This window comes from Sinocyclocheilus grahami, unplaced genomic scaffold, assembly GCF_001515645.1.
Source record: "Sinocyclocheilus grahami isolate Dianchi unplaced genomic scaffold, SAMN03320097.WGS_v1.1 scaffold26.1, whole genome shotgun sequence".
NCBI lineage: Eukaryota > Metazoa > Chordata > Actinopteri > Cypriniformes > Cyprinidae > Sinocyclocheilus > Sinocyclocheilus grahami.
The window spans coordinates 682,727-698,981 of record NW_015505205.1 but is presented as its reverse complement, the minus strand read 5'-3'; the positions used below and the strand labels follow the sequence as shown (position 1 = coordinate 698,981).

At 37.2% G+C, this 16,255-nt stretch overlaps 1 protein-coding gene across 1 annotated transcript in view; it reads left to right on the top strand.

The window, feature by feature from the left end:
• Positions 1-16,255, top strand: part of nrg3b (neuregulin 3b) — a 165,843-nt gene that overhangs the window by 79,835 nt on the left and 69,753 nt on the right. Inside the window, exon 3 of the mRNA XM_016252171.1 lies at positions 7,593-7,725. Within this exon, the coding sequence (XP_016107657.1) occupies positions 7,593-7,725 (133 nt within the window). The remainder of the gene's footprint in view (positions 1-7,592; positions 7,726-16,255) is intronic.

Genomic DNA, 16,255 nt, shown 5'->3' with positions numbered 1-16,255 from the left:
TCAGGGGGGGGGGGGGGGGGGGTCATAGCCCTACATGCTCTGTTCTGAAACACTATTAACCAGCATTTGAGCGAAGTGTCCCAGTGCTTTTGAACTGTATATCAGCCATCCTTGGATGCCACTGGCCAATCAATTTAGAGGACCAGAACTAAATATTGTATAATCCAAGATATTGACCCACAAAAATATGCTCTTAATAATTATTTTTGTTAGTGAAGACCAGATACAGTTTCCTACATAATTTATTCTAATATATCGACACACATTATTCAAAATATGCAAAACACCACAGAATTGCCGGGGCTTCTGTGTGGTGCTTGTGGTCCCAGAAGCTCTGTACGCTCAGTGGTCAGACACAGACTCCCTGCCTCACTACAGCACTCAGGAGAGAGCAGCAGGGCAGTGGGCATTGGTGCATGATGGGAAAGATAAGCCCAGGTTCCCAGAAGACCTTTCAGCTCTGTATGTGTGCAGTGTTTGATTGTGCAGTGCAGTAAACAGCACAGAAGAACTCTGCTCATTCTAGTGTCTCCCCAGAGATATGCCAGCTCATAAGTACACTAATGAGCAGGGTGATTACGAGAAGGCTTTCAGGAAAATGTTACTAATGTAAATGTGCATGGCTATCTCTGCTGTGACAGAAAGCATGTGTGTTTTTACACATGGATATGCATGGTTTGTCAGATATATGGAAGTGATTAATAGTGATGTGCTTTTAATATTTTAAATCATTTTTCCTTTCATCTCTTCAATTTGGGTGTTTTGGGGCTAGAAACCGAAAGAGAATGCCAGGGAATTATAAATTAGAGTTAGGAATTGCTGCGATTTTTAAATTGGTTGATTATTTTCACAGCTGAGTTGTTGAACTTCTATATTACATAGATTACATAATACAAGACATTGTGTGCAGAACTGGCTAGTGGAACAACCACCTATGATTTGCTCTCGTATTCAAAGCTACTTGAACAGTTTTAATCTGCTGTAAGTAGGGGAGACCAAGGCAATTGTGCTTCAAAAACATTTTTACATTTTTCTTCAGAACTCCCTATTACAAATGTATCAGCTGTGTTTTAGTTTGTGTGTGTGTGTGTGAGTACCAATTCTCCCTATCACAGTGATTGTCCACTTCACCTCACATGAGAACTAATATCATACTGCTTTAATACTTATTAATAATACTGAACCGTTTTCTCCTTTATTCTGGCACTAATTCTTTTAGCTGTCAGAATTAATTTGTGTACAGTTATGGACCTAGGTAATCATTATTTGAAAAATCTTTTTTACTAAAAGTAATTGTTTAATTAAGTAGAACAGTACTCTTGATAGTTTTAATGAAATGATGTTAATCGTGCATTAAAAACACTTTTAGTTCAGTAATTAATTTTTTCTTTCAGAACTAGTGTTGTTGCATTTTCCCCGACTCTATGGTAGCTACAGTGTTTGCAAGATTTAACCAACAACCTATCGGTAAAGAAGACGCATGTTTAAACTCAAAGGCATCAAACATTAGACAGCAGAAAAAATACTGGGCATCAGATTTGAATAAAAAGTGACAAGATTCTTTATCTCAGGCTGAGAGAGAACACTACTGAATACAGCATATGCTGAAAAGTGTCATCACTGTTACTGAAGAAATCCTGTGTGTTACACTTGGCCCTGGTCACCCCGGCTCAGAATATATACGTTCACACATATAGACAGTTGCGGTATTACCATACATTTTGTTTTAGGGTTGTGTAGTTAAGGTGTTAATCAAATGCATTAACCTGCCTATCTTTCTCTCTTTCACATGAAGCATTGGAAAGTCTGATTCATTTCAGTGATATGGTTAGTGGGACTCTTCATTTAAATGAACCAGTTCAGAAAACAATTAATTTTAAACCACTCAAATTGCCTACACATCAATTTACTTTCTTTTAAAAAAACTTTCTTTTTTGTTTTGTTTTTTATAAAAATGTGGATAAATTATGGTGTTTTCTTGTTTTATGGGCAGTGGACTGGATTCAAATTGCTTACTTAGTGCTCTTAATGCATATAAAATAAATTATCTGATGGTTATCTAAACCGATATTAATTGTTGTTAGCTGACTGAATGTTCACTGTAATTGAACTCCAGTACTTTAAATTATAAGCTGCAGTTTCACATTAGCTCCCACTGCAGTAAGAGAGGGGGGGGGGGGGGGGGGGGGGGTCATAGCCCTACATGCTCTGTTCTGAAACACTATTAACCAGCATTTGAGCGAAGTGTCCCAGTGCTTTTGAACTGTATATCAGCCATCCTTGGATGCCACTGGCCAATCAATTTAGAGGACCAGAACTAAATATTGTATAATCCAAGATATTGACCCACAAAAATATGGGGGGGGGGGGGGGGGGGTCATAGCCCTACATGCTCTGTTCTGAAACACTATTAACCAGCATTTGAGCGAAGTGTCCCAGTGCTTTTGAACTGTATATCAGCCATCCTTGGATGCCACTGGCCAATCAATTTAGAGGACCAGAACTAAATATTGTATAATCCAAGATATTGACCCACAAAAATATGCTCTTAATAATTATTTTTGTTAGTGAAGACCAGATACAGTTTCCTACATAATTTATTCTAATATATCGACACACATTATTCAAAATATGCAAAACACCACAGAATTGCCGGGGCTTCTGTGTGGTGCTTGTGGTCCCAGAAGCTCTGTACGCTCAGTGGTCAGACACAGACTCCCTGCCTCACTACAGCACTCAGGAGAGAGCAGCAGGGCAGTGGGCATTGGTGCATGATGGGAAAGATAAGCCCAGGTTCCCAGAAGACCTTTCAGCTCTGTATGTGTGCAGTGTTTGATTGTGCAGTGCAGTAAACAGCACAGAAGAACTCTGCTCATTCTAGTGTCTCCCCAGAGATATGCCAGCTCATAAGTACACTAATGAGCAGGGTGATTACGAGAAGGCTTTCAGGAAAATGTTACTAATGTAAATGTGCATGGCTATCTCTGCTGTGACAGAAAGCATGTGTGTTTTTACACATGGATATGCATGGTTTGTCAGATATATGGAAGTGATTAATAGTGATGTGCTTTTAATATTTTAAATCATTTTTCCTTTCATCTCTTCAATTTGGGTGTTTTGGGGCTAGAAACCGAAAGAGAATGCCAGGGAATTATAAATTAGAGTTAGGAATTGCTGCGATTTTTAAATTGGTTGATTATTTTCACAGCTGAGTTGTTGAACTGCTATATTACATAGATTACATAATACAAGACATTGTGTGCAGAACTGGCTAGTGGAACAACCACCTATGATTTGCTCTCGTATTCAAAGCTACTTGAACAGTTTTAATCTGCTGTAAGTAGGGGAGACCAAGGCAATTGTGCTTCAAAAACATTTTTACATTTTTCTTCAGAACTCCCTATTACAAATGTATCAGCTGTGTTTTAGTTTGTGTGTGTGTGTGTGAGTACCAATTCTCCCTATCACAGTGATTGTCCACTTCACCTCACATGAGAACTAATATCATACTGCTTTAATACTTATTAATAATACTGAACCGTTTTCTCCTTTATTCTGGCACTAATTCTTTTAGCTGTCAGAATTAATTTGTGTACAGTTATGGACCTAGGTAATCATTATTTGAAAAATCTTTTTTACTAAAAGTAATTGTTTAATTAAGTAGAACAGTACTCTTGATAGTTTTAATGAAATGATGTTAATCGTGCATTAAAAACACTTTTAGTTCAGTAATTAATTTTTTCTTTCAGAACTAGTGTTGTTGCATTTTCCCCGACTCTATGGTAGCTACAGTGTTTGCAAGATTTAACCAACAACCTATCGGTAAAGAAGACGCATGTTTAAACTCAAAGGCATCAAACATTAGACAGCAGAAAAAATACTGGGCATCAGATTTGAATAAAAAGTGACAAGATTCTTTATCTCAGGCTGAGAGAGAACACTACTGAATACAGCATATGCTGAAAAGTGTCATCACTGTTACTGAAGAAATCCTGTGTGTTACACTTGGCCCTGGTCACCCCGGCTCAGAATATATACGTTCACACATATAGACAGTTGCGGTATTACCATACATTTTGTTTTAGGGTTGTGTAGTTAAGGTGTTAATCAAATGCATTAACCTGCCTATCTTTCTCTCTTTCACATGAAGCATTGGAAAGTCTGATTCATTTCAGTGATATGGTTAGTGGGACTCTTCATTTAAATGAACCAGTTCAGAAAACAATTAATTTTAAACCACTCAAATTGCCTACACATCAATTTACTTTCTTTTAAAAAAACTTTCTTTTTTGTTTTGTTTTTTATAAAAATGTGGATAAATTATGGTGTTTTCTTGTTTTATGGGCAGTGGACTGGATTCAAATTGCTTACTTAGTGCTCTTAATGCATATAAAATAAATTATCTGATGGTTATCTAAACCGATATTAATTGTTGTTAGCTGACTGAATGTTCACTGTAATTGAACTCCAGTACTTTAAATTATAAGCTGCAGTTTCACATTAGCTCCCACTGCAGTATTTATTCATATATTTACCTTGTTCAGCATGCATGAAGGGTGGACATGTTATTATTTTGTCCATTAGCTCATCACATATCATCTATTCAGACAAATAACCCACAGGGATTTCTGATTCAATTTTGAACTGCTGCAAGACCGTTTCATGCACCTTATCAAGGGACTTATTTGTGTAGATTGCCTTCCAGAAAAAAATAGTCTAATTTTAAAGCAACCGGGATGAATCAAATGCTATGACAAACCATTTTGGGAATAACAAGAGGGGAGGATTTATCACTAAATAACCAGAAGCTGAGCAATTATCATGTCATGCATGAGCTGGCCGCCCATGAAACCACAGTGTCTGATGTGCAGAGAGCACTCTCGAGTCCCACAGCGCAGGTGCACAGTGTGAATTCGCTAGTTTTTCCTCTGATGGCCTCAACTGGTGATGGCAAACTCAGGGAATGGGATCTGGGTAGTTGTCTTTATTCATTTCTTTGTACGATATCTGCCCGCGTTAGATTTTGTGACATTTGTAAAAGTTTGTCTTTACAGCAAAGCCCGTTGTGGGCAGAGGAAATCATTATTTCCCTGCAGACTTAATTAGGCTGGTTGGTGGGGGTCGTCGCCCACGTGCTCTGGGTTTCCGTTCTGTTTCAATAACCTGTCAATAGAAAGCAAAAGAATAAAGTACGCATTGTGGGTGCTATGCTTCAGTACTGTCTCTGCAGGCATTCTGTACCTTTGATTTAATAAACTCATCAATGATCACTTCTAAAATGAAGCTGATTGCTAATAGCGCTTCTGAATCCCAGAGCATTGATTGCAATGTTCATTAATTCACCGAGCACTTCCGCCACCCCCCTTGAGATCATGTGTTTATTATACAGGATTCCCCCCCCCCCTTTTAATATAGTCCTGGGCAATGATTATTGCATGTTCCGCCAGTCATCGCCTGCGGACGGGCTCAATATGGCAGATTTTATGAGCACCTATATTAAAGCTGTAGTGGTGAGAGATCAGTCCATAAGTAGCCCTGGGTCACACAGTAAACACTGCTGATTGCTAAACGACTGGCCAGTCAGCAGCAGTATACCAGTCAGGTTTTAAACGCCACTCTGGAGAAAAATGAGACTAATAATCTACCCAACAGAATCCTCCGTTTTAACAACAAAATGTGCAGATCAATGGTCATTTGATCGATGCTTCTCAGATGATTTATACTGAGTCATAAAACCGCCCGTTTCTATGGACACTTGAACAAGAGGATATGAAAAATCCAGTCGGTTGCTGTCTGAGGGCTAGGATAAGGCATTTGGCGCTGTTATTGTATTGTTTATTGTGCAAAGCAGTTGCTTTTGGCTACCGTGTGACTCCACGTAATGGAGTCATCCATCGCAGCTTTCTCAACCGAACGAAGCATCTTTGTTCTCTTTTTCTCCTTTCAACAATTTTCTAATCCATCATCGTCTTCTGCACCAGTGACCTGAGATTTATCCATCAATACATGAGAACAACAGATTGATTTGACCTTTCCTGTGTTACTGCAGGTGTCTGGTGCTATTTGGATTGCCTTGTTTGGACCAGGATGCATGCTTGCACTGCCTCCTCTGCTGGCAGCGGCAGACTACAGCGAATGTCTTTGAATGTCTCTACTTTATTTCATCTTGTGGCAGATGTCTCGGAGATTATGTGTGTGCAGTGCATTGTTTTCTGCTTATGGACATGGTTGGTGGCGGTATGACTGTGTAAACATGTACCAGGTGCCGCAGGCCTTGGTTTTGTGTTCAGAGTGACTGCTAACAGCAGAGCAGATGTTGATGTCCATGTTAAAGTCAAGCAAGCGAGGAAGGGTCAGAGGAACCAGATTCTTCAGACTAGCCCTATTCTGGTTTAGATTAAAAGGTGCAGACTGTCTTTAATAAACAGCAGTCCTGTGTGATATGTGATGTATCACTGCCGTTTAAACAGAGAACAACATGAAGGTGCTAATGCAGGCTATTTAGGTTTGACCAGCATCCTGATTCATTATGCTTGAGTCTTGATTATGTTCATAAATAGCACTAATTAAATATATCAAATAGCAAATGCATTATGGTCCCCTTCTTGTTAAGTGCTACATATATTCTGTGATAAAGCGGGCATACATATATGTATGATTTATCCTGCTTAGTTTAAAAGAACAATCAGAGCAAACTGTTTCTCTACAATGAATCAGAATTCCCAAAGCTTCTTATAAGAGGGCGAGCGGGCATTGTTTCAGCTCATTTGATTATTGCCTTTGTAGAAATTATGGTGCAATACTATATTAGAATAAATAGTTATGTAGCTCAGGATTTTTCAAACAGGGGTCTCAGTCATATGTAATTGTATTTAGTAAATATTAGACACATTACACATGACTATTGTATGAAATAATTATAATTTTCTTGTTATGGTTCATTTTATTTATTAATGTTATGGTATTGTCAGCCATAGCTGTAAGAACTTAATACATCTAGTACTTATATGAGTACATGAGTAAATGTACATATGAGTAAAAAATTATTTTATTATACATATCATATTTTACACATGTGTATATATATATATATATATATATATATATATATATAATATTTGCTAATAATATGTATATATGATGTGTAATTCTATAAATTTTTGCAGTAAAAGCTGACTAGTTTTTATAAACGGTCCCTTGCAGCTGGAGTGGCATAAAAAAAGGTTTGAAAAATCCATGTTGTAGCTTATTACATGAGGTTTATTATCTCTGATGGCCTGTATCATTAAAACCTCATACCCTATATAAGCTCTATAATAGATTCTAGAATATTTTCTGGTCCTCACATGGGCTCATTTGAAATCAGTGGAGTGATCGTGAAACCATCGTACTTGAACGTGTGAGTCAATTAACACCATTCGTGCCATAATATTGAGAAATCACTCAGATGTAATTTTATCACTGGAATCGACATTATCGAAATGGATGGATTATTAGTGTTTGATTCATTGAATTAAATGTATTTAATCTTGATTAATCTCTTTCTGTCCCACCTCATCTTTCTTGCCCTCCTGTGTCTCTTTCAAATGCAGTTGCCCCCACAACCTCTACCGTACGTTCGGAGTTCTTCAAGCCATGCCAAGACAGTCAGGAGATGGCCTTCTGTTTGAATGAGGGAGAGTGCTTCATCATCGAAACAGTGGCAGGTGTACTGCAGGACTGCAGGTGAGTCTGTGTGTGTGTGTGTGTGTGTGTGTGTGTGTGTGTGTGTGTGTGTGTGTGTGAGTGTGTGTGTGTGTCAGATTAAAGTGGTTTTTCATCTTTATCATTTCTTCAATGACAACGACAAACTCCAGGATCTGTTTTTTATGGTTCTTTTAGAGTAGCTATTACATTTTTGTTACTAATACAAATGCACAGAAAACAAAGGCTGTGGTGACTGTCTGCACTGGATTGGCGTATGCTGAAAATCACTAAAATACAGTGCAAATTACTCCAATGATGTGAGATGAAAGGAGGAGTCATGCTGAACGATGTGGTCTATTTTAGAAATCTTGGCACATGCAATGTTGTTTTAAAAGCCAGCATTTCAAGGGTATAATTAGACCGCTGATCCGCCATGTTGGAATGGCTGAACGACTTAACCTGAAGAGTTTGATGCATCCAACTCGTTCAAAGATAAGTGGCTTTGCTTGAAACAAATAATTGCAGGTTTTTGTGCTGTGAGATACTGTTGTTTAGCACAGAATGTTGCTGCAAATAAAATAGTCTGTCATTAATGAGTATACGGTCTGAACTATTGAATGGTTTAAAGTAGTGCTGTCATCGTTAACGCGTTAACGCATGCAATTAATTTTACAATCCTTAACGCAAATTTACTGAAGCACAATTTCTATTCTAACTCTTTAACCCAATTTTGCTACTCTGCTTGCGATTAGATCATTTTAAGCTGCTAAACTCCGGGAAAGTTATCAGTCCAATGATCCAGTAAGCGAATGCACTCAAACAATCCGTCCAAAACAGCGCTAATATAAAGGAAACCAGGCTGATTACATCAGAGATTGCAGAAAGAACAGAGACTCGCGTTGCGTTTTAAGTGAATTATTCATTCCAGTGTGTTTCGCTTTAAAACACGAGCTCTGTCATATTCTGTGATTGTCTCTGAAGAGCGCGAGCCCTCACACGTCGCGCTACGTGAAGTACAGACTGAGCGGATTGTCAACACATCCCACCGCTGCATGGCAAGATGAGACGCAAACTATGTTTATGCACTCAAACAATCCGTCCAAATCCGTCCAAAACAGCGCTAATATAAAGGAAACCAGGCTGATTACATCAGAGATTGCAGAAAGAACAGAGACTCGCGTTGCGTTTTAAGTGAATTATTCATTCCAGTGTGTTTCGCTTTAAAACACGAGCTCTGTCATATTCTGTGATTGTCTCTGAAGAGCGCGAGCCCTCACACGTCGCGCTACGTGAAGTACAGACTGAGCGGATTGTCAACACATCCCACCGCTGCATGGCAAGATGAGACGCAAACTATGTTTTCTCGACTGGATAACCAGTCTCGCTAGTAAAGTTTTGATGGATGAGGACTGCAATCAAGGTAAAGACGATTGCGGTGGCGTACAGGAGTCGTACAGTACAGTAAGCACGCGAGTCCGTTATAATAATGTGTGTATGAGTGCTCTTGACGCACTGATCACACATTGTATTTATGCACAGGCACAGACATTTCCATACATTCACGTTGTTTCCACACACATTCACGATAATGTTTTGATTTGTCATGTTTATGTTGCTGTGTTTAGTTATACGGAATGCATCCGTGCACTATAGTAGATATATGCAGTCAGCAGGCGATTGGTTTTTTCGGCATCTCCATGTGGTCCTGTTCGGTATCGCAACTTGGCTTCTCTAAAATTTAAAAAAGCTCTTTGCTGTTGCACTATACACATGAAAGAAAAAAAATTCAGAATTTTATAGTATACAGTATGTGCTTATTGTGGGATCCTTATATAATTTGGTTCTTTGGTGTCCTTTTGGAGTTTCTAAATGTCCTTATTTGGAAAGACATCTAAATTTATCTTGAGAAAAGCTTGCAAAAAATATAGATTTTTGAGAATCACCCTTCAATCTTTTGGTTTACTTTGCTGGATATAGCAAATAATGACAAAATAAACATTTGAAACAAGATAAATGGTCTATGCTTAATTTCATGAAGTGTGCGATTAATCACAGAAAAAGGATTGAATATTTAAATAATTTAAAATGTTAATCAATTGACATCCCTAGTTTAAAGTTTCTTAGCATAGCATTCCTCAAGGAAAGGGCTGTAAATAATGTTAAGAACTGGTTTCATTTTTAAAATAGTGCTAAAAATGAATGATGTTCTGTTAATAGTTCTTGCATGTGCATGCTTCTACTGGTACCATAATAAATACATGTTTGCGTAGAAGAACAATGTAAAAGCAGTCATGAGTAGAATGCAAAAATGCATTCAGTGCGAATGGCCCCTAAAAGTATTCCTGCAATATGTATGAAATGGTGCCACAGCACAGCTACTAAAGCTACAGCGCAATCAGTGCTATCATTTTGCAAAAGAACATCTCTTATGAGCCGTGCTCAGGCAGTGTTTTCATTTTCTGAATGAATTACTCTATTGAAACAGTTCTTTTTTCCTGAATCAAAGAGGTAGCACAATGCTATTGAGTGGTTTCTTTTCTGTGAATCAAAAACATATAGCTAAGCCAGTGTAGCCCATTTTCTGAACAAATCACTCCGAGTCAGTTCTTTTTAGTGAATCAGAGACATTTAGTGCAGCCAGAATACTCCAATTCCTGAACAAATTATACTGAGTCGGTTCTTTTCTGTGTTATCAAAAACATACAGTACAGCTCAGCAAGTGTAGTCCAATTTCTGAAATGATTTTAATAAATAGATATTTATTAGTGTTAGTAATTAGTGTTACTTACATGGGAGTTCTTTTTCAATATTATTTTATAAAAATAAAAGAATCACATTAACACACTGTTTGTTTGTTTGTTTATTATTGTTGTGTAGTATATTATTGTATTGCATTTAAGGTGCCTCTAAAAAGACAGTGAAAAATGATTAATAAGTCCAGACGTATTTATTTATGTATCACTTTGTACATTACAGATTGTTTCAAAGCAGCTTCACATTAATATACAATGCTGTGAAAAAGCATTTTTTTAGTTTTTGCATATTTGTCACACTTAAAAGATTCAGATAATCGAACAAATGTTAATATTACACAAAATATAATGCAAGTAAATATAAAATGCAGTTTTTATATTGATGATTTCATTTAATAAGGGAAAAAAGCTGTCCAAACCTACCTGGCCCTACGTGAAAAATGAATAGCCCCCTCCTGTTAAATCATGAAAGAACTGTGATTAACCACATTATTTTAGAAAGCGTAGTTAAATTTCACTAGTCACACCCAGGCCTGATTACTGCCAGACCTGTTGAATCACTTAAATAGAACCTGTCTGACAAATTGAAACATGCTTAAAATGCAACACACCATGCCGTGATCTAAAGAGATTCAAGAACAGATGAGAAACAAAATAGTTGACATGTATCAGTCTGGAAAGGGTTACAAAGCCATTTCTAAGGGACTCCAGCGAACCACGGTGAGAGCTATTACCCACAAAGGGAGAAAACTTGGAACAGTGGTGAACCTTCCCAGGATTGGCCGGCCTACTAAAATTACTCCAAGAGTGCAACGACGACTCATCCAGGAGGTCATAAAAGAACGCAGAACAACATCTAAATAACTGCAGGCTTCACTTGCCTCAATTAAGCTCAGTGTTCATGATTCAACAATAAGAAAGAGACTGGGCAAAAACAGCATCCATGGGAGAGTTCCAAGGCAAAAAGAACACAAAGGCTCGTCTCACATTTGACAAAATATATCTTGATTATCCCCAAGACTTTTGGGCAAATATTCTGTGGACTGATGAGACAAAAGTTTAACTTGTTGGAAGGTGTGCGTCCCATTACATGTGGCGTAAAACCAACACCGCATTTCATAAAAAGAACATCATACCAACAGTCAAACATGGTGGTGGTAGTGTGATGATCTGGGGCTGCTTTGCAGCTTCAGGACCTGGACAACTTGCCTTAATTGATGGAACCATGAATTCTGCTCTCCACCAGAAAATCCGGAAGGAGAGTGTCCGGCCGCCAGTTTGTGACCTCAAGCTCAAGCGCACTTGGGTTATGCAGCAGGACAATGATCCCAAACACACCAGCAAGTCCAACTCTGAATGGCTCAAGAAAAACAAAATCAAGTATTTGGAGTGGCCAAGGCAGACTTAAAGGGTTAGTTCACCCAAAAATGAAAATTCTGTCATTAATTACTCACCCTCATCTCGTTCTAAACCCGTAAGACCTCCGTTCATCTTCGGAACACAAATTAAGATATTTTTTATTAATTCTGAGAGCTCTCTGACCCTCCCATAGACAGCAATGTAATTACCACGATCAAGGTCCAGAAACGTAGCAAGGAGATGGGTAAAATAATCCATGTGACATCAGGGGTTCAGCCGTAAATTTACCAAGCTACGAGAATACTTTTTGTTCGCAAAGAAAACAAAAATAACAACTTTATTCAACAATTTGTCTCCTCCGCGTCACCCTGGTGCCATTTTGGACACAACAGCATACGTTTAAACAACATAGAAAACATATCCGCGTGACGCAGCTGACACAGAATAGCATACGCTATTTACTTTCAGTGGATACTCTCCAAAATGGCACCAGGGTGACGCGGAGGAGACTAATCTTTTTCATCATCATTACCATTCTCATTCATTGATAATTTTTAACCCACAAAAGTTATGGACTGCAGCTTTAAATAATTAAATATGGATATAAATATTTAATTATTCAAATCATCTTATTGTTTGACATTGGAACAGTATTGTTTATTTATTTATTTCAAATATTTGTCCCTTAAAGAGTCATTAATATAACCATTAAGAAACCAGAATTGTTAGGAGAAATCAGAAGCAGAATCATATGACAATTCTCATCTCTGGCTGTAAATCTGAGGGTGTTTTGCCATGAGAACTTGCAGATGTTCAGGAATATCCGTTTAGTGTTATGCCCTATCAGTGGTTCTCTTTACTGCTCCCCAAGCCCCTTTTCATCTGACAGACCTGCCTGCCCTCCTCTTCATCACTCAAATGTAATAAAGTTTTTTAAAAAATAACCACCGCTACCTCAGGCTAAAGGCTTAACACAGGCTAATGTTCAGTACAGCAACATCCGGTAAATGTAATCAGAGGTTTTACCCATATTATTGCAGCTATTTCCCTCCTTCTTTTTCTCTTTTATCCTTTTTTTCCATTTGGCCTTTTATCAATCACACTAATGGGATTGTTGTTCCCAGTCATTGCCATGGTAACATATCTTTGGTGTTCATTATATGCACACAGATAATATAGAGCTGTGTCCAAGTACTGCTGTAATAAAAACTATTTATAATTTAATGTTCACGGCACAGAGAGGGTGCCTCCAATATCAGTCGTTTGTGCAATTGGGAATTGTTTTCCATCACCTTTATTGCACTTATAAAGTGAAAAGTGGTGATGAGAAAACTCGGTTTCTCATAATATTAGCCGAGAACGTTCATAATAAGTAAATGTGATATATTGTTGTATCTGTTAATTAAAAGTTACATTTTAAAACACGCTGTGTTACTTTATCACAGTTATTTGCCTGTAAATGTCTAGAAGGATGGCAGAAAGAGAGCTAGAGTGGAGAATTACAGTGTTAGGATTAATAAATAGAATGTATCTATTTCACACCAAGGAAAATATGACAGGAGGGATTGTTCGATGCACTTCACTGAAGACAAATGATAAAGACGTAGATGTATAATCCAGGAGTAGGATCTTGGAAACCCTGGTAGGGGTATTAAGGGATATGACTTGACAAAATGAATCATATTAATAATGACGATATCCTCTTTTTCAAGTTTCTTATCATGCTCTCTCTTTTCCGAGGAAGCAGTGGCGATTAAGCTGTCAGATCTCGAAACACAGTGTTAATCCAGGAAGCTGTCTCCTCTCCTTTTCGCTGGCCTTAGGGAGGATGTAGCCGCGTACACTCTTTAACGCCCTAATAACATCTGAAGGATGTTAACTAAGCAAGACTATATAATTATGGCATGCATAAATACACTAATTTTCACTCAAGAATATAAACATCCTACGCAAACTACCTTAGCATTGTCTCTGCTACAGGAGAGGCTGTGTTAAGATGAGACTGATCAGAAAAATGAATGGGAGAAAAAGACACATGTGATGGTATACAATTTTGGTTTCACTTATTAGTGTTACAGTGCAATTATACTTTTAAGTACTAAGTAAATGAACAACATGTACGTATTATAGAGTGATTAAGGTTTTGTTTAGGGTTAGTTGCATAGTGTTTCATAAAAAAAAAAAATTTCATAACATAATTGCTGAAACAATTGTTACAGTATTGAATTGCATTACAAAAACAGATTAAAAAGATAAACTTCAGTTTAGTTTAATCATTTCTCTCAAATAACAAAATATACCTTAATCATTGAAATGCAGCTTATCAACTTAAAGTGCAAAAGAACACAACTATAAAAAACAATAATACAGAACATTGTCAACCAACATTGACATGATTGAATATTTTCTGACATGTTTTAGTCCCTAATAAAATGTAAAAAATAAATAAATAAAATAAAATAAAAATGCTGTGCTGTTTGATAAACACCACAGTGAGTACCTAAGAATAATCTAAATATAAAATATATTAAATTGTTTGATTTCCTTTATTATCTGTGAAAACAATGAGTGTCAGAAACAGAAAGTTGCCCAGCTGCATTGTGTTCCAGAGCAGCCAGGGTAGCCGCTGTATTTCTTTAGTTTTGCAGTGCCACCAACTCATTTTTATTCAACACATCTGCTGTTTTGCTAACCAAAGTTTTATGCAGCATACAGACAGTGTCATAAATTTGAACCAGTTGATAGAAAATGAAAACAATTTGGATAATAACATATATAGAATTAGGGCTGTCAACTAACGATTATGTTGAGTAATCGGGCGATTATTCTGACGATTAATCAAGTAATCTGATAATTGTAATACATTTTTTTGTGGTAATAAAAATACTCCTAAGCGAACAATAGCCTTTAAAATTACTTAAAATACATATATAATAGCAATGAGGCAATAATAATTTGTTCAAATAAAGTATCAAAAGCCAGTAGTGTGGAGCAGCATTTACTGTGAACGGAACTGCTCTAAAACGCACACATGTACGTAACCTACACGCATGTAAATAATTAAAGAGCACATAGGCTATTAAACCTTCATTGCATATATTTATTTATTTGAATTGTAGCGTTTGTGAATTCACAATAGTATTATGCTTTATTATGATTTTTCAATGGGTTTAATATATCATGCAGCCTTGGAAAACGGTCTAATAACACATTTCACGGTATATTTAAAGGGATAGTTCACCCAAAAATGAAAATTCAGTTTTTTATTACTCACCCTCATGTCGTTCCAAACTCGTAAGACCTTTGTTCATCTTCAGAACACAAATTAAGATATTTTTGATGGAATCTGAGAGCTCTCTGACCCTCCATAGACAGCAACGATATTACCACGATCAACGCACAGAAACGTAGCAAGGACATCTAATCTGATAATTGTAATACATTTTTTTGTGGTAATAAAAATACTCCTAAGCGAACAATAGCCTTTAAAATTACTTAAAATACATATATAATAGCAATGAGGCAATAATAATTTGTTCAAATAAAGTATCAAAAGCCAGTAGTGTGGAGCAGCATTTACTGTGAACGGAACTGCTCTAAAACGCACACATGTACGTAACCTACACGCATGTAAATAATTAAAGAGCACATAGGCTATTAAACCTTCATTGCATATATTTATTTATTTGAATTGTAGCGTTTGTGAATTCACAATAGTATTATGCTTTATTATGATTTTTCAATGGGTTTAATATATCATGCAGCCTTGGAAAACGGTCTAATAACACATTTCACGGTATATTTAAAGGGATAGTTCACCCAAAAATGAAAATTCAGTTTTTTATTACTCACCCTCATGTCGTTCCAAACTCGTAAGACCTTTGTTCATCTTCAGAACACAAATTAAGATATTTTTGATGGAATCTGAGAGCTCTCTGACCCTCCATAGACAGCAACGATATTACCACGATCAACGCACAGAAACGTAGCAAGGACATCGGTAAAATAGTCCATGTGACATCAGGGGTTCAACCGTAATTTTACCAAGCTACGAGAATACTTTTTGTGTGCAAAGAAAACAATAATAATATTATTTATTCAGCTATTCTTCTCCCCGAGTTACTGTCTTCCGCCATTTTGGAGAGTATCCCAGAACGTTATCAATGTAATCAGCTTTGTTTACGTTCAGCATGTGCGCGTAATCAGCATTGTTTGTGTTCTGGGGTACTTTCCAAAATGGGGGAAGACAGTAACTTGGTGAGAAGAATGGTGAAGTAACCCTTTAAGTGCCCACGATATCAATACAGTGCATGTTCATTACAGCAATATACCAGAAATTGGCACATGTATAGTTTATAGGTAAGCAGATAAATACGGATTTGTCAAGATAATGGAACAGATCACAAACAAAATCGGTTGGCTCGTGAACAGCATGTCAGGTGGCAGCAACTCGGTGG